Source organism: Neomonachus schauinslandi, chromosome 2, assembly GCF_002201575.2.
Source record: "Neomonachus schauinslandi chromosome 2, ASM220157v2, whole genome shotgun sequence".
NCBI classification, from domain to species: Eukaryota; Metazoa; Chordata; class Mammalia; order Carnivora; family Phocidae; genus Neomonachus; species Neomonachus schauinslandi.
The window spans coordinates 43,856,857-43,875,968 of NC_058404.1; the positions used below are offsets into that span (position 1 = coordinate 43,856,857).

A 19,112-nucleotide genomic window follows, 5' to 3' on the forward strand; every position below is an offset into this window, starting at 1 on the left:
TTTATGGACTTTAATAACAATGTGTTAGTATTTGCTCATTTGTATTGTAACAAATTGTAACAAATATACCACCCTAATGTAATATGGTAATGGGGAAAAACTGTGTAGGTTGGGGAGGGGTTATGTGGGAACTCTGTATTGTTGCCCCAGTTTTTTTTGTGAACTTACAAGTGGTCTAAAAATAGTCTTTTTTTTTTTTTTAAGATTTTATTTCTTTGAGGGCTGCCTGGGTGGCTCAGCTGGTTAAGCGTCTGCCTTCAGCTCAGGTCATGATCTCAGGGTCCTGAGATGGAGCCCCGCATGGGGCTCCCTGTTCAGCAGAAAGTCTGCTGCTCCCTCTCTGACTCTCCTCCTTGCTTGTATTCTCTCTCTGTCTCAAAGGGAAAAAAAAAGATTTTATTTATTTGAGAGAGAGAGAGAGCATGAGCGTGGGGGAGGGGCAGAGGGAGTACATCATGATCCATGTACAGGTCATGATCCTAGGGTCCTGGGATGGAGCGCCTCACCAGGCTCCCTGCTCGGTGCATGCGCACTCTCTTTCTCTCTCTCCCAAATAAAATCCTTAATGATTGAACGCAGGATTCTTTAACAGGGTTTAAGCAGGGTTCTTTAAAATCTTTTTTAAAAATTAGATAACTGCAAAATTCTATGAATATAAAACCTTTGAGTTTTATACCTTAGAAGAGTGACCTTATGGTATAGCAAACTAGAACCAAATAAAGCTGTTCAAAAAAGGTTTGGAAAAAAAAAAAAGCACTTCCAAACCTTCTAGCCTTGTAGGTACCCTCGTGGTATCAGCAAAACCAGCAACTGATGCCAGGGGAAAAACAGATACAGAAGCCTGGTTCATTTATCTAGGCCCCCATTCTTCCACTGATGTTGCCTGGATCTGAGGCCTTCACCTAAATGTTTATGTACTTTGTCCAGCTTTTCAGTTGTCAGGTTTCTCAGAATTCCTGGTCCACCACCTGAAGTCTCACAGGCAAGCTTTAAGCTCATCCATGGTTTTATTTAATGTCTGTATCCAGCCATTCTCAAATTTTTGGTCTAAGGAACCCTTTACATTTTTAAATATTAGTGAGTTTTTATTTAAGTGGTATATTTCTATCAGTATTTACCATATTCAGAGTTAAAACTGAGGAAATGTTTTATGGTTTTGAATTTAAAATAACTAAGAAAAGAAGTGCTAGTAAGGATGTGGAGAGAAGGTAACCCTCTTACACTGTTGGTGGGAATGTAAATTGGTGCAGCCACTATGGAAAACAGTATGGAGGTTCCTCAAAAAATTAGAACTACCATATGATTCAGAAAAATGAAAACACTAACTTAAAATGGTATCTGCTGCATTATTTGCAGTAGCCAAGATAAGGAAACAACCTAATTATCCATCAGTGGATGAATACAGAAATTGTGGTATGTATATTACAATGGAATATTAGCCATTAAAAAAGAATGAAATCTTGCCATTTGCAACAACATGGATGAACCTTGAGGGCATTGTGCTAAGTGAAATAAGTCGGGGGAAGACAAATACCATATGAGTTTATTCATGTGTGTCATCTTTTTTTTTTAAGATCTATTTATTTGAGAGACAGAGCATGCATGCACACAAGTGGGGGGAGGGGTGGAGGGGGAGAATCTTCAAGCAGACTCCCAGCTGAGCGCAGAGCCCAACATGGGGCTTGAAGCTTAACCAACTGAGCCATCCAGGCTCCCCTATATGTGTCATCTTAAAAAAAAAAAAGTTCATAGAGAACAAATTGGTAGTTGTCAGAGGTGGGGAGTGAAGAGAGTGGACAAAATGGTTGAAAGGGGTCAAAAGGTACAAACTTCCAATTTTAAAATTATATAAGTCATGGGGATGTAATGTACACCATGGCAACTGTAGTTAATAATACCATATGTTGTATATTTGAAAGTTGCTAACAGTAGATCTTAAAAGGTCTCATCACAAGAAAAAATATTGTAATTATATGTGGTGATGGATGTTAATTAGGTGGATTTTGGTGATGATTTTGCAATATGTCTAAATATGAAATAATTATGTTGTACAGCTGAAACTAATCTCCTATGTCAACTGTAGTAAAAAATAGGATAAGAAAAGTATAAACTCAGTACATGTTAATAACATAAAATTTTTGTTTTTATTTTATTTATTTTTTAAGTAAGCTTTACGCCCAGCATGGGGCTTGAACTCACGACCCTGAGATCAAGAGTTGCATGCTCTACTAACTGCGCCAACCAGATGCCCCAGTAACAACATTTTTAATTAAAGATAACTACTTCCAAAATGTTTAGTGAGAGGAGAACCATTGTTTTACATTTTTGCAAATGGCTTTAATGTTTGAGTTAGAAAAATGCGAGTAAATATTTTGCATTTAGTCTTTTGTGATGTCATGTGTCATTTACTATCTGGAAAATTCTAGTGTATATTTATGAGAGAATTACAGAGAAAATAACAGGTAATGTAGTAGTGGTAGTACTAGTATAAAATTTTTTTTTTGCTTTATGGACTCCCTAGAATGTTCCAGAGACTGCTGGTAGGGAAAGATGGGACCCCAGAGGACACCCATTCAGTCAAGACTGTTCATCTGAGCTCCTAGACTTATCTCCAACTATCTGCTTGGCCTCTCTACTTTGGTGTCTCAGGGGCCACTGAAACCTAGTGTTTGAGTTTGAGTGCCAGTGTTTCCTTCTACTCAAGTGTGAAAATCAAAAACAAGCTACATTCTTGACACTTGCCTCAGCTTTATCTTTCATGATGAGTAATCACCACATGTTAAGTTCATCAGTTATGTGGCCTGAGCTTAAGAAGCTGGAACTCTGGGGCGCCTGGGTGGCTCAGTTGGTTAAGAAGCTGGAACTCTGCTCTGATCAACCCTTGTTGCTGCTGATGTGGTTCTGACTATGGCTATGACTACATAGGGCTAGACCAGTTTCGACTGGTATTTGACTTTTGCCTTTAGAATGAAGAGTTTCAGGCAAGTGTAGAATATGTGAACATGGGTTCTTTCTGCTTTTCAGTTCCACCTTCACTTCTCTTTTCTCAGCAGAATTGGGAAGAGATTGGGGTGGAGTGCTAACTCCAGCAAGTGATTATTTGGAGGGATCTTCCAGACATTAGCCTGCCCTTCCTGCACCCACAATTGCCCATAGTTTGCCTGGCCTCTTCTTTTTTTTTTTTTCCCAGTTTTTTTAATTGAGTAAAATACATATAACATAAAATTTACCATCTTAACCATTTTTTATTAATACAGTTCATGGTTTTAAATGCATTTATAATGTGCAGTTATCACTACCACAATCTCCATAATTCTTTTCATCTTGTAAAACTGAAACCCTGCACACGTTAAACAATAAATCTCCATTCTCCTCTTTCCCCAGTCCCTGAGCAACCACCATTATACTCTCTATTGATTTTGACTAAATACCTCACGTAAGTGGAATCATATAGTATTTGTGTTTTTGTGACTGATTTATTTCACTTAGCATAATGTTCTTGAAGTTCGTCCATGTTGTATTGCAGAATTTTCTTCCTTTTTAAGACTGGATAATATTCCATTGTATATATATACTACATTATGATTATGCATTCATCTGTCTGTGGACACTTGGGTTGCTTCTGCACTTTAGCTATTGTGAATAATACTGCAGTGAACATGAGTGTACAAACATCTCTTCGAGACCCTGCATTCAATCTTTAGGGTATCTATCCAGAAATGGAATTGCTTGATCATATGGTGAGTCTTACTTTTAATTTTTTGAAGAACTGCCGTACTGTATTCCACAGCAGCTGTACCATTTAATAATCCTGCTGTGTGCAAGGATTCCAGTGTCTCCACAATCTTGCCAATACTTGTTTTCTGTGTGTGTGTGTGTGTATGTATACTTATATTAGCCATCCTAGTGGATGTGAGGTAGTATATTATTGTACTTTTGATTTGCATTTCCCTAATTCTCCCTTCAATTCTGTCATCAATATTTTGATGCTCTGTTATCAGCTGTATAAATGTTTAGAATTGTTACATCATCTTGCAGTTTTGGAACCTTTTTTAATGTATAATGTTCTTTGTCTCTTGTAACTTTCTGATTTCAAGTCTATTTTTCTGATATTACTATAGACATCTCTAGTTTCTTTTTTTGGGGGGGTAGGGCAGCGAGGGACTGAGGGAGACGGAGAGAAAGAATCTTAAGTAGGTCCACACTCAACACAGAGCCTGATGCAGGACTTGATCTCACAACACTGAGATCATGACCTGAGCCTATATCAAGAATTGGATGCTTAACTGACTGAGCCACCCAGGTCTCCCCCACCCCCAGTTTCTTTTCGTTACTATTTGCACAGAATATCATTTTCCATTCTTGCACATTCAATCTATATGTGTTTTTGGATCTAAAGTGAGTCTCTTGTAGATAGCATATAGATGGATCAAGTGTTTTTAATCTATTCTGCCAGTCTCTATTTTTTGATTGGAAAGCTTAATCCATTTACATTTAAAGTAATTACTAATTAGGGGAGAAATTCTGTCCTGTTTGTTTTCTGTATATGCTACTTACAGCTTTTTTTGTCCTCCATATACTGTATTACTATCTTTTTGTTTAGTTCATTTTTTTGTAGTAAAATGGTTAAATTCCTTTCTCATTTTCTTTTTTAAATTGTATAATTAACATATAATGATTCAACAATCCAATACATCCTACATTGTGCATCAAAGTAAGTATACTCTTAATCCCCTTTTTCTACTTCACTCATCTTCCCCACCCACCTTCCCTCTGGCAACCACCAATTTGTTCTTTGTATTTAAGTGTCTGTTTTTTTGTTTGTCTCCTTTTTTCTTTGTCCATTTGGTTTCTTAAATTCCACATATGAGTGAAATTAAAAGGTATTTGTCTTTCTCTGACTGACATTTCACTTAGCATAATACCATCTAGGTCTATCTCCATGTTGTTGCAAATAGCAAGATCTGTTTTTGTGGCTGAGTAATATTCCTGTGTGTGTGTGTGTGTGTGTGTACACACCACATTTTCTTTATTAATCTGTCAGGGGACACTTAGATTGCTTCTGTATCTTGGTTATTGTAAATAATGCTTCCATAAACATAAGGGTCCTTATATCTTTTCAAATTAGTGTTTTTGCTTTCTTTGTATAAATAGTAGTGCAGTTACTGGATCATATGGTAATTTTATTTTTAATTTTTTTGAGGAACCTCCATACTGTTTTCCACAGCAGCTGCACCACTTTGTATTCCCACCAATAGTGCATGAGGGTTCCTTTTTAGATGTGGAGAACATCTTTACCAACACTTGTTATTTCTTGTGTTTTTGATTTTAGCTATTCTGACTGGTGTAAGGTGATACCTCACTGTGGCTTTGATTTGCATTTCCTTGATGAATAGTGATGTTGAGCATCATTTCATGTGTCTGTTGGCCATCTGTATGTCTTTCTTAGAAAAATGTCTATTCAGGTCCTCTGCCCATTTTCTTTTTTTTCTTTTTTTTTCAAATTTTAAGTTGGTTCCATGCCTAATGTGGGGCTTAAACTCATGATCTTGAGATCAAGAGTTGCATGCTCTACCAGCTGAGCCAGCCAGGTGCCCCCATCTGCCCATTTTTTTAACTGGATGATCTGTTTTTTGGTGGTGGTGTTTTGTTTTTTTTTTAATTTTTTTTTTTTTTAAGATTTTATTTATTTTTATTTGACAGAGAGAGACACAGTGAGAGAGGGAACACAAGCAGGGGGAGTGGGAGAGGGAGAAGCAGGCTCCCCGCTGAGCAGGGAGCCCGATGTGGGGCTCGATCCCAGGACCCTGGGATCATGACCTGAGCCGAAGGCAGACGCTTAATGACTGAGCCACCCAGGCGCCCCTGGTGTTGAGTTTTATGAATTCTTTATATATTTTGGATATTAACCCCTTATTGGATATATCATTTGCAAATACCTTCTCTCATCCAGTAGGTTGTCTTTTTGTTTTGTTGATGGTTTCCCTCGCTGTGCAAAGGCTTTTTATTTTGCTCTAGTTTCAGTAGTGTAGTTGTGCTTTTGTTTCCCTTGCCTGAAGAGACCTATCAAGAAAAAATGTTTCTATGGCTGATGTTAAAGAATTTAATACAAATTTCTTTATCTCATGTCTTCTTTATCCATTCATCAATTGATGGACACTTGGGCTGCTTCTGTATCTTGGCTATTGTAAATAATGTTGCTATAAACATAGGGGTGCATGTATTCCTTTGAATTAGTGTTTTTGTATTCTTTGGGTAAATACCCAGTAGTGCAATTGCTGGATTGTAGGGTAGTTCCATTTTTAACTCTTTGAGGAACCTCCATACTGTTTTCCACAGTGGCTGCACCAGTTTGCATCCCCACCAGTGTACAAGGGTTCCTTTTTCTCCACCTCTTCGCCAACACCTGTTTCTTGTGTTGTTGATTTTAGTCAGTCTGACAGGTGTGAGGTGATATTTCATTGTAGTTTTGATTTGCATTTCCCTGATGATGAGTGATGTTGAGCATCTTTTCATGGGTTTGTTAGCCATTTGTATGTCTTTTTTTTTTTTTAGGATTTTTTTTTTTTTAAGATTTTTATTTATTTAAGAGAGAGAGAGTGAGAGAGAGCATGAGAGGAGAGAGGGTCAGAGGGAGAAGCAGACTCCCCACTGAGCGGGGAGCCCGATGTGGGACTCGATCCTGGGACTCCAGGATCATGACCTGAGCTGAAGGCAGTCGCTTAACCAACTGAGCCACCCAGGCGCCATAGGATTTTATTTATTTGAGAGAGACAGAGCACAAGCAGGGAGAGTGGCAGGCAGACAGCTGAGCAGGGAGCCCGACATGGGGCTCGATCCCACAACTCTGGGATCATGACCCAAGCCAAAGGCAGACACTTAAGCCAGCTGAGCCACCCAGGCACCCCAGCCATCTGGATGTCTTCTTTGGAAAAATGTCTGTTCATATATTCTGCCCATTTTTAATTGGATTATTTTGGGGTGTTAAGTTTTATAAGTTCTTTATATATTTGGATACTAACTCTTTATTGGATATGTCATTTGCAAATATTCCCTCCCATTTCATAGGTTGCTGTTTAGTTTTGTTGATTGTTCTTTCACCGTGCAGAGCTTTTTATTTTGATGTAGTCCCAATAGTTTATTTCTGCTTTTGTTTCCTTTGTGTCAGGAGACATATCTAGAAAAATGTTGCTATGGTTGATGTTGGAGATATTACTGTGTGTGTTCTCTTCTAGGATTTTTATGGTTTCAGATCTCCTATTTAGGTCTTTAATCCATTTCAAATTTATTTTTATATATGGTGTAAGAAAGTGGTCTAGTTTCTTTGTTTTGCATGTTGCTGTCCGGTTTTCCCAACAACATTTGTTGAAGAGACTGTCCTTTTCCCATTGGGTATTCTTTCCTGCTTTGTCAAGGATTAATTGACTATATAGTTGTGGGTTTATTTCTGGGTTTTCTATTCTGTTCTGTTGATCTATGTGTCTGTTTTTGTGCCTGTACCATACTGTTCTGATTACTAGTTTGTAATAGTCTGGAATTGTGATGCCTCTAGCTTTGCTTTGCTTTTTCAAGGTTTCTTTGGCTATTCGGGGTCCATTGTGGTTCCATACAATTTTTCAGGATTATTATGGCTCTGTGAATAATGCTGTTGGTATTTTGATAGGGATTGTGCTAAATGTATAGATTTCTTTGGATAATTATAGACCTTTTAACCATATTTGTTCTTCCAACCATGAGCATGGAATGTCTTTCCAGTCCCCTACTATTACTGTATTACTGTCAACTTTTTCCTTTATGTCTGTTAATAGTTGCTTTATGTATTTAGGTGCTCCCATGTTGGGTGCATAACTATTTACAATTGTTATATCCTCTTGTTGGATTGTTCCCTTTATCATTATGTAGTGTCCTTTGTCTCTTGTTACAATCTTTCTTTTAAGGTCTGTTTTGTCTAATAAGTATTGCTACTCTGTTTTTTGTTTTTTTTTTTTTTTAATTCTTTGCCTAATAAATGCTTCTCCATCCCTTCGTTTTCAGTCTGCATGTATCTTTGGGTCTGAAGTGATTCTCTTGTAGGCAGCATATACATAGGTCTTGCTTTTTTATCCATTCAGTAACCCTATGTCTTTATTAGAGCATTTAGTCCATTTAAATTTAAAGTAATTATTGATAGGTATATACTCCTAACATTTGTTACTTGTTTTATGGTTGTGTTTTAAAGATTTTATTTATTTATCTATTTATCTATTTATTTATTTATAAGAGGGTGTGCACACATGCGTGTGTGCAGATGGCGGGGAGGAGCAGAAGGGGGAAAGAGAGGGAGAGGAAGAGAATCTCAAGTGGACTCTGTGCCGAGTGTGGAGTCCGGCAGGGCCTGATCTCACCACCCTGAGATCATGACCTCAGCTGAAACCAACTGAGCCACCCAGATGCCCCTACTTGTTTTATGGTTGTTCTTATAGTTCTCTGTTCCTTCCTTCTCGAATGCTCTTTTGCCATATGCTTTGATGGCCTTCTTCAGTGATATGCCTGGATTCCATTTTCTTTATTTTTTGTGTATCTATTACAGGTTTTTGATTTGTGGTTGTTTTTAGGTTTATATATAACATCTTACAGGTTGCTTAAGTTTGAACTCATTCTAAAAGCAATAAATTATTACTTCCCTCCACCAACTACAGTGTATGTATAGGATGTCTTACTTTACATTCTTTTATTTTGTGACTCCCTTGGCTGATTTTTATAGGTATAATTGATTTTATTGCTTTTGTGCTTTAACCTCCATACAGGTTTTATAAGTGATTAATCTACTACTTTTGTTATATTTTTGCATTTATCTTTGAAATTTTTTCCTTTCATAATTTTCTTAATCCTCTTATGACCTTTTCTATTCACTCGTAAAGGAAAGAATTTCCTTTATTATTTCTTATAAGGCTGGTTTAATGGTGATGAACTTCTTTAAGTTTTGTTTGTCTGTGAAACTCTTTATCTCTCCTTCTATTTTGAAGGATAACCTTGCTGGGTAGAGTATTCTTGGATGGAGGTTTTTTCCTTTCAGTACTTTGAATATCTCATGTCACTCTCTTCTGATTTGCAATGTTTTTGCTGAAAAATCAGCTAATAGGTTTATTAAGTGTTTTGGTGTGGACCTCCTTGGGTTGATTTTGTTGGGGGCACTCTCATTTCCTTTTGTGTGTGTTCAGTAGCTATTTTCTATGTGGTTAGCATGGGGATTACATGTAACATCCTAAAGTTCTAACACTCTAATTTGAATGTATTGTAGTTTAACTTCAATAACATATAAAAACTCTGCTCCTTTACAGGTCCATCTCTACCTCTTTATATCTATATATAAGTATAGATATATATAAAATATATCTAAAATTTATTATATATTTTGACATTTGATGTCAAAAAGTACATGTATCTTTATTTACAAATAAATATGTGCCCCAAAACTTAGACTGATAATCCTTTTAAATACATTTGTCTTTAAATTTTGAAAAAAAACAAGATTTAGAGTTACAAACCAAAGGTAAACAATACAAGGTTTTAGACTAATACTTTTTTTTTTAATTTACTGGTCTTTTAAATCATGTAGAAAATTTTTAAATGTAGTACCAACCATCGTTACAATAATACTTAATCTATATTGAAATCTTTATTTCTTCACACAGCTACACATTACTGTAAGGTATTCTTTTATTGCATCCTATAGGACTCCCTTGAGCATTTCTTGCATCACATGTCTCTTGGCAAGAAACTCTCTCAGCTTTTGTTTATCTGGGAATGTCTTAATTTCTTTCATACTTTTGAAGAAGAAATTTGCTGGTCTAAGTTTTGAGTGACAGTTTTTCTCTTTTAGTACTTTGAATATATCAGCTCACTACATTCTGGTCTCCAGAGTTTCTGATGAACAGTCTGCTGATAATCTTACCGAGCATTTCTTTTGTGTGATGATTTGTTTCTATCTTGTTTTCAAGACTCTTATCTTTCAGCTTTTGAAGATTTGATTATGTGTGTCAGTGTGGTTCTCTTTAAATTCATCTTACTTGGAGGTCATTGAGCTTCTTGAATGTTTATATTCATGTCTTTCATCAGATTTAGGAAGTTTTCAGCCATTCTTTCTTTTTTTTTTTTTTTTTAATTCTTATTTATTTATTTGACAGAGAGAGAGACAGCGAGAGAGGGAACACAAGCAGGGGGAGTGGGAGAGGGAGAAGCAGGCTCCCGGCCGAGCAGGGAGCCCAATGCGGGGCTCGATCCCAGGACCCTGTGATCACGACCCGAGCCGAAGGCAGACGCCCAACGACCGAGCCACCCAGGCGCCCCTCAGCCATTATTTCTTCAGATATTCTCTGTGCCCTTTCTCTCTTCTCCTGGGAGCCCTATGATACATATGTTGGTCCACTGGATGGTGTCATATAGGTCCCTTAGGCACTGTTCTTTTCAGTCTTTTTTATTTCTGTTTCTCAGTCTCAATAATATCCATTATACAGTCTCCAAGTTTGCTGGTTTTCTTCTGCCTGTTCAGATCTGCATTTGAATCCGTCTAGGGAATTTTCATTTCACTTACTGTACTTTTCAACTCTAGAAGTTATTTTTGGTTATATTTTAGATGTTCTCTTCATTAATATTTCCACTTTTGTTTACTTTGTCCACACTGCCCTTTGGTTCTTTGAGCATCTTTAAAACAATTGTTTTAAGGTCTTTGGTCAGTATAACTGCCATGAGGTCTTTGTTAGCAACAGTTTCTGTTGATTTAATGTTTTCCTTTGGGCCATACTTCCTGTTTCTTTGTTTGCCTTGTGAGTTTTGTTGAAAACTGGGCATTTGAATCTAATAACATTGTAATTTTGGAAATCAGATTCTTCCCCTTCTTAGGGCTTTGCTGTTTTTGGTTAGTTTTCTTTCTTTCTTTCTTTCTTTTTTATTGTTTTAGGTTAGGACTGTGCTGGGACTTAAGGTCTCCTAAGTTCCTTTGTGAGCTTTTCTCTGTCCTGGCATGCATTGTCATTTCCTGATTATTTACATATACTCAGTTGTTTTTGAATGTCTAGTTTCAGTGTCTGACCCCCAAAAGAGGAGAAAGAGCAAAATAAAGGGCAGGGGAGGATGGCACTTGCCCATTAAATCCTCTGGAAGTCACTTTTGCTAGAGAGGTCGATGTAGCAAGAATGGCTGCCTACCTGTTTGCACGCGTGTGATCAGAAGCAGCAATCAGAGCACAGATTCCCAGTATTTATAGGATAGTGCCCTGCATTGTGGGTGAGCATGGGGATAGGGCTCATTTTGTACTGAGAGTAGAAATAACCTGCACTTCACTGTCCAAGTCTTCCCAGGAAGTTGCAAGACTTCAGTAAACTCTAGAGTTCAAAAATCGTTTGTATCAGGTGGACTCTGCAAGTGCATTTGTTATCTGGGTGGGGGGACACAAATTCCTTGTTCTTCCTCCTCCACCGTCTCCCAAGAATTCTATCAGTCTGGTCTGTTTTTGATAAAAATTTCTCCAGCCTCAGGCCTCCTCTTCCTCCTACCCACACTCATTCTTTTAAGATTTTTTAAAATTAATTAATTAATTAATTAATTTTAGAGGGAGAGAGTGCATGTACACGTGCAAGTAGGGGGAGGGGCAGAGGGAGAAAGAACCCAAAGGACTCCAAGCTGAGTACAGAGCCCAGTGTGGGTCTCAATCCCACAACTGGAACATCATGACCTGACCCGAAACCACAAGTCAAACACTTAACTGACTGAGAGCCACCCAGGCACCCCTGGGAGTGTGATTTTTGTATTTTGATGTTTTTGTGTGTTACCATAAGAATGAAGGTTTTTGGTGTCTTCTGACATTCTGAACTGGAAGTGTTCTAGTCCTAATACCCATTCTTAATCATCTTTGATCTTTTTTTTGTTTTTAATTTCTTAAAATTTTTAAAAAGATTTTATTTATTTGAGAGAGAGAGAAATAGCAATAGATAACACGAGTGGGGGAGGAGGAGAGGGAGAGGTCAGAAGCAGGCTCCTTGCTGAGCACAGAGCCTAACACAGGGCTCAGTCCCAGGACTCCGGGATCATGACCTGAGCCAAAGGCAGATGCTTAACCGCCTGAGCCGCCCAGGAGCCCCGATCTGTTTTTTAGATGGTTGCCAGAGTAGTTTTTCAAATGTGTGACTGATCATATAGTGGTCTCTAGTTGTTTTCTTACCCCAGCTGTAATCTAGGCCTTTGCTTGTGTTCTACTTGGAATCCTTTTACCCTTCTTTCCTGCATGAATTGTCTGCTGATCTTTCATTACACCTTTTCCTGAGGCATAACATTCATTTCTCCCTCCAGATGACAAATGTCTTACACTTTTCTGTTCTTACAGTGTTTTGCTTATACCTTTATAATGTTATTTATAATTTATCACTAGCATTTACTTTGTGTCTGTCTCCCCAGTTTTAATTTGGGTTCCATGAATATTTGGATTGTATCAAAGTAATTTTTAATTTTCTGAGACTAGCACAATTGCTTGTATTTAGTGTCTTTGAGTGTTCTATGAATGAATGGAGACAGATCTAAAAGAACATTTCAAACTTTCAGCAGATACTGATTTTTCTACTTGATCCTTGTCATTATACTCAGCGCTAGCAATACCAAGTCAAACAAACATAGTCCTGCTTTCAGGGTACTCATTAATTTATTTAGTGTATTTACTCTTTTACTAGAGTGGTTTAATAATATACATTTAACATTTATGTTTCAGTATTGTGATTTGTCAGTGTACCTGGGTGGCTCCATCGGTTAAGCATCTGCCTTTGGCTCAGGTCATGATCCCAGGGTCCTGGGATCGAGCCCCACTACGGACTCCCTGCTCAGCGGGAAGCCTGCTTCTCCACTCTCCCACTCCCCCTGCTTGTATTCCCTCTCTCTCGCTGTGTCTCTCTCTGTCAAATAAATAAAATCTTTTAAAAAAATTTTTTAAGTTCCTTGTTAACAGGAATCATGTCTTTCACTTCTACTGGCAGCTTATATAGAGCCAGGTATATAGTATCTCACACTCAGTGGTTGGTTAGCAAATTTTAAAGAAAGAGGTGATATCAGTGAACACTTCAGATGAATTTGTTTCTATTTTTCACTCCATTGATCTCATTATGTCCCTTCTCTGTGCTTCAGAATATCTGTATTTCCTTGATCTAGCTCGTTCTCAACAGCTTTTAAAGATAAATGTAGTTGGCTATTGAATAACACAAGGGTTAGGGGCACACACCCCCCCCACACGCAGTCAAAAACCAGTGTATAACTTTTGACTTCTCAAAAACTTAACTACTAGACGAACCATGAGAGACTATGGCCTCTGAGAAACAAACTGAGGGTTCTAGAGGGGAGGGGGTGAAGGGATGGGTTAGCCTGGTGATGGGTATTAAAGAGGGCACGTATTGAATGGAGCACTGGGTGTTACACGCAAACAATGAATCATGGAACACTACATCAAAAACTAATGATGTAATGTATGGTGATTAACATAATAATAATAAAAAAAACTACTAATAGCCTGCCATTGACCAGAAGCCTTACCAATAACATAAACAGTAGATTTAACACATCTTTTGTATGTTAAATGTATCACATACTGTATTCTTACAACAAAGTAAGCTAGGGAGAAGGAAATGTTAAAATCATAAGGAAGAGGGGGCGCCTGGGTGGCTCAGTTGGTTAAGCGACTGCCTTCGGCTCAGGTCATGATCCCGGAGTCCTGGGATCGAGTCCCACATCGGGCTCCCGGCTCGGCGGGGAGCCTGCTTCTCCCTCTGACCCTATCCCCTCTCATGCTGTTTCTCTCTCTCTCTCTCTCTCTCTCAAAAAAAAAAAAAAATCATAAGAAAATGCACTTACAGTATTGTACTGAATTGAAAAAATTAATGTATTTAAGTGCACCCACACAGTTCAAACTCATGTTGTTCAAGAGTCAACTGTATATATCTTATATCCCTCTTAACAACCCTGACAAGAAGGTAAGGTGGTCGTTTATCTCCACTTTTCAACTGAGGAAACAGTGTTCAAGATCATAGCCAAGGAACAGCAGAGTCAGACTCAGTCCCAGATCTCCTGATCCCAATCCAGTGTCCTTCCTCTGTGTTTCCTTGTCTGTGAATTAAGAGTTTCTTCCTGGGGCGCCTGGGTGGCTCAGTTGGTTAGGCGACTGCCTTCGGCTCAGGTCATGATCCTGGAGTCCCGGGATCGAGTCCCGCATCGGGCTCCCTGCTCAGCGGGGAGTCTGCTTCTCCCTCTGACCCTCCCCCCTCTCATGTACTCTCTCTCTCTCTCTCATTCTCGCTCTCTCAAATAAATAAATAAATCAATCTTAAAAAAAAAAAAAAAAGAGTTTCTTCCTGATCTCAGTACCCTATGGTATCCACCTTTTAACACAGTGTATCAGTAAGAAGTCTTTCAGAAGTCACGGAAATGTGTTAACTTTAGCAAAATGGGAATTAGTTGATAAAATTATGGAGAGTCTCAAGATTGGTGAGAAGGTTTAGCATCAAGCTGGGAAATGGACAGGAGTCAGGGTAGCTCCTAAAGTTCCAGAAGCAGGGACCTAAAGAGACACTACCAAAATCCAAGTGATTTTCATTCTCTGCTCAAGATTCAGAGCAAGGAGGAACATTATGTTGGCATGACTTGAGTCATCTTTATGTCCTTTGGTTAGTACAGTGGTTCTCAGCTGGGGGCAGTTATATCCTCCCAGTGGGCAATGTCTAGAGGCATTTTTAGTTATAACTAGGAGCAATTGCTGCTGGCATCTAGTGGGTAGAGGCCAGGAATGCTAAATATCCTATAGTGTCAGCCCCTGCAAAACAGAATTATCTAGCCCCATAGATCAAAAGTGCTGAAAAGCCTTGGATGAGGGGAAGGCACCTGGGTTAATAGTCTTACCAGACTTACCCTGTTGGAGGTAGAAGAAAACTAAATGTTCTTACCAAAAATGGTAGAATAGATGCTGGAGAGCCAAAGACAACACAAAAAAATGTAGTACAAACTGGAGTAATAATGTCAGTTTTGGACTGTGAAGATCAATACACATTTGTAAATGGAATACTTGAGGTGTTTTAGGAAAAAAGGGACATTTATAAAATATTTTAAGTTCTGAACTTAAACTCCAGAAATATTCTAAATGATTATGTTTAAAAAGTATTCTTTGAATTGAAACTTAAAAAGAATAATGTATAAAGAATGAATAGTGTAAAAAAAATGAATGTATAGTGTGTGTGTATTTAATTCAGTAATAATTTAGGTTTTTGAGGGGAATTGTGAATAACCTATGCCATGCAATTAGAATCAAACTGCCACTTAACTGTGAACCAAACTAAAGCACTTTTCAGGGAACTTCCAGTTCAAAATAGAACAGCTTATTCTCTTGAACCACCAAAATCATACCCAGCTAGAACATAATTATATTCTCTAAATGGGAAACACATTATTCTTCAAACTGATTCAATCAGTTTTTTGCTATTTTTTTGCTAATTACTAGTTAAAAATGTTTCACATTATACTTTTTGCTAATTAACTACTTAGTTAAAGCAAAAATGTTTCACATTATACCTGATTGTAGGATAATATTTAGTAAAGGACCCTTTCACTAATTAGCAACTTTGGATGTTGCTTATACATAAAAAAATGTGACTTTTTGCTCATTAATTAGTTAAAGCAAAATGTTTCACATTGTACCTGATTGTAAGATTATATTTAGTAAAGGACCCTTTCACTAATTAGCAACTTTGGATGTTGCTTATACATAAAAATATGAAGATGGTAGATCTGTAGAATGTGCAGTCATAGAATTTTTCTAACAGTTTACCTTGTTCTTTGCCTAGACAGTAATTCATGTTAAATCCAAATCATAGGAAGATTGATTCAGCCCCTAATTTTCCTACCATTCCTTTTAACTTCGAGTATGTGCCATAGTATGTGACTCATCACTGGCTTATTTTTGCTTTCATATTTTAGAACACCTTTGCTGTACCAGGTCTGTTTTACTACCCTGAGGAAGTCTAGAAATGACTAGAAGCTTTCCCCCGTTCCCTTCTGACATGGTGGGTTTGGTCCCCCCTGTCAGAAGGATCTGCTGCCACATCTCCAGGCTGTGTGCTGAGTGAGCCTCTCCCTGCTTGCGGTCATTAACCCCAGACCCCACAGTTCACCTCAGCGGGGTGTCCGTTGCAGGTGAACCACTGTCTCCCAGAGAAGATCGTGGTGTACCGTGATGGAGTGTCTGATGGCCAACTAAAGACGGTTGCCAACTATGAGATTCCTCAGCTACAGAAGTGTTTTGAAGCTTTTGAGAATTATCAGCCCAAGATGGTAGTATTTGTAGTTCAGAAGAAAATCAGCACCAATCTGTACCTGGCTGCTACTGAGCACTTTGTGACTCCCTCCCCTGGGACTGTGGTAGATCATACCATAACAAGCTGTGAGTGGTAAGTGGGGAAAACATTATATTTCAACAAGAATAGGTTGGAGGAGTTATCTGTTCCCTGGATATTGGAATGGGGAGGTTGCCTAGAGAGATGTGGAATGGAATCCTCAGAGATTTTGCTGTTATAAAATATTTTCTAAAGGATTAAAAAGAAAACAACAATAAAGCTTTTACCTCTTAAGTATAAAATATTGAATGCACATTCTTTTCCTAAGGTTGTGCATACTTTTTAAACCTTCTGCATACAGTTTTGCTAGTTCATACTACCACTCTCAAATATCCTGTTGAGTCTGGAAACCTGAGCTGTAATCATGGTGGTCTGTGTATGTCCTTGATCCAGTCATTTGACCTCTCTGAGCCTTAGGTGGAGGAGCCAAAATGATCACCAAGATCTTTTCCAGCTCTCTTTAGCCAGATCTGGCCATATCATTCCTTTGTACCTTTTCATTCCTAGGGTGGACTTTTACCTTCTTGCTCATCATGTACGGCAGGGTTGTGGCATTCCTACCCATTATGTCTGTGTTCTCAACACTGCAAACCTGAGCCCTGATCACATGCAGAGGTGAGCTGACTGATAGATAATTTACTCTTTCTGTCTTGTAATTCTGGCCAGCTAGCTAAGATGGGGTCAATCCCCCCCACCACCCAGAATATTTACCCTTTGAGTTTCTTCTTGTCTTTCATGATAATGGTATCTTTTTGGAGAGTGATTGGTATTTCTTGTGCACATTAAAATTATTTGAAGAGCTTTTTTGGGGCGCCTGGGTGGCTCATTCGTTAAGCGTCTGCTTTCGGCTCAGGTCATGATCCCAGGATCCTGGGATCGAGCCCCACATCAGGCTCCCTGCTTGGCAGGAAACCTGCTTCTCCCTCTCCCACTTCCCCTGCTTGTGTTCCCTCTCTCGCTGTCTCTCTCTCTCTGTCCTATAAATAAATAAATAAAATCTTTAAAAAAATAAAATAAAATAAAATTACTTGAAGAGCTTTTATTTTTTTTTTAAGATTTTATTTATTTGACAGACAACAGCGAGAGAGGGAACACAAGGGGGGGGGGGGGAGGGTGGTGGGAGAGGGAGAAGCAGGCTTCCCGCTGAGCAGGGAGCCCGACATGGGGCTCCATCCCAGGACTCTGGGATCATGACCTGAGCCGAAGGCAAGACGCTTAACAACTGAGCCACCCAGGCGCCCCTATTTGAAGAGCTTTAAAAAAAATAGTGATGCCCAGGCTTTACCCCCAAGCAATGTAAGGCATTCTTATTTTAAAAACTACCGTGGGTGATTATGATACACAGTGAGTTTTGAGACCCAATGTCCTTGGGCTCAGATTATATCAGTACTTTGCTGGAGTACTTACCCTTCTGCAGCCTCTTCTTGAGAAAAAAAAAAAATCTCTTGTTGTTTACCTTCTTTTTTTTTTTAAGATTGATTTACTTATTTGTCAGGGTTGGGGGGAGGGAGCACAAACAGGGGGAGCAACAGGCAGAAGGAGAAGCTGGCTCCCTGCTGAGCAAGGAGCCTGATGCAGGACTTAGTCCCAGGACCCTGGGATCATGACTTGAGCTGAAGGCAGACGCTTAACTGACGGAGCCACCCAGGCGCCCCACCTTGTTTTGATCTAAAAACGGGGGCACCTGGGCGCCTGGGTGGCTCCGTCGGTTAAGCGACTGCCTTTGGCTCAGGTCATGATCCTGGAGTCCCGGGATCGAGTCCCGCATCGGGCTCCCTGCTCAGCAGGGAGTCTGCTTCTCCCTCTGACCCTCCCCCCTCTCATGTGCTCTCTCTCTCTCTAATAAATAAATAAAATCTTTAAAAAATAAAAAAAATAAAAAATAAATAAAAAATAAAAACGGGGGCACCTGAAGTGAGGGGATTTATCCATGTTACCCATGTCCTCTTGACTTACAAATAGTGGAAAGGAAATCCACTTAAAAATAATGATTCCCAAAAGTTGCATCATGTATTTCTCAGCCCCCAGTTTTTTGAACAGTATGCTGTGTGTCATACACCCATTTGTACATACATAATCATGTCCCAGATTGAAGGTGGAGTCATACGGATCGTATGTTCTTCTTGGCCTACAGGTTGACTTTCAAACTGTGCCACATGTACTGGAATTGGCCTGGCACCATCAGAGTTCCAGCTCCTTGCAAGTATGCCCACAAGCTCGCTTTCCTGTCAGGACAAATCTTGCATCATGAACCAGCCATCCAGCTGTGCGAGAACCTGTTCTTCCTGTGACTGGACCACCAGGATGTGGGCTGGTTAGGGAGGTTAGCGTTCTGAACTCAGCTGCGACTCTTGCAGGAGCAACAGGGACGGAAGGGGTTTTTTCACTGACCCAGTAGAATAAGATATCTTTTCTGCTTTTTTTTTCTCTTTTATACCTGATAGCACCAAGAAATAAGTTCCATTCTAAATATCAGCTGGAAATTGCCTTCTGGTCTTTGTAGACCAAGTGGAGGCAGTACTGCTCCTGCATAGATGGAGAGGTGAATACGGGGGAACCTGGAAGAGCCTCCACAGCCCAATGTGCTGTGGAGACCGGCAGAAGCAGCAATTACACCTCAGAAGTTCTGCTTACTAAGCAGTTCCCATTTCTGGCACCAGAGGTGATAATGAATGAAGTCATTCCACATTTCTTAAAGTAGAGGGTTGCTTTATT

General features: G+C 39.0%; 1 protein-coding gene across 2 annotated transcripts in view; it reads left to right on the top strand.

The window, feature by feature from the left end:
• PIWIL2 (piwi like RNA-mediated gene silencing 2) overlaps positions 1–18,688 on the top strand; it is a 71,108-nt gene extending 52,420 nt beyond the window's left edge. Inside the window, exons 20-22 of one of the 2 annotated variants that reach the window (XM_021698899.1) lie at positions 16,198–16,451; positions 16,905–17,012; positions 18,532–18,688. In XM_021698899.1, the coding sequence (XP_021554574.1) occupies positions 16,198–16,451; positions 16,905–17,012; positions 18,532–18,688 (519 nt within the window). The remainder of the gene's footprint in view (positions 1–16,197; positions 16,452–16,904; positions 17,013–18,531) is intronic. The other variant, XM_021698900.1, reaches the window with a different exon arrangement.
• The last annotated feature ends 424 nt before the right edge of the window (positions 18,689–19,112 follow it).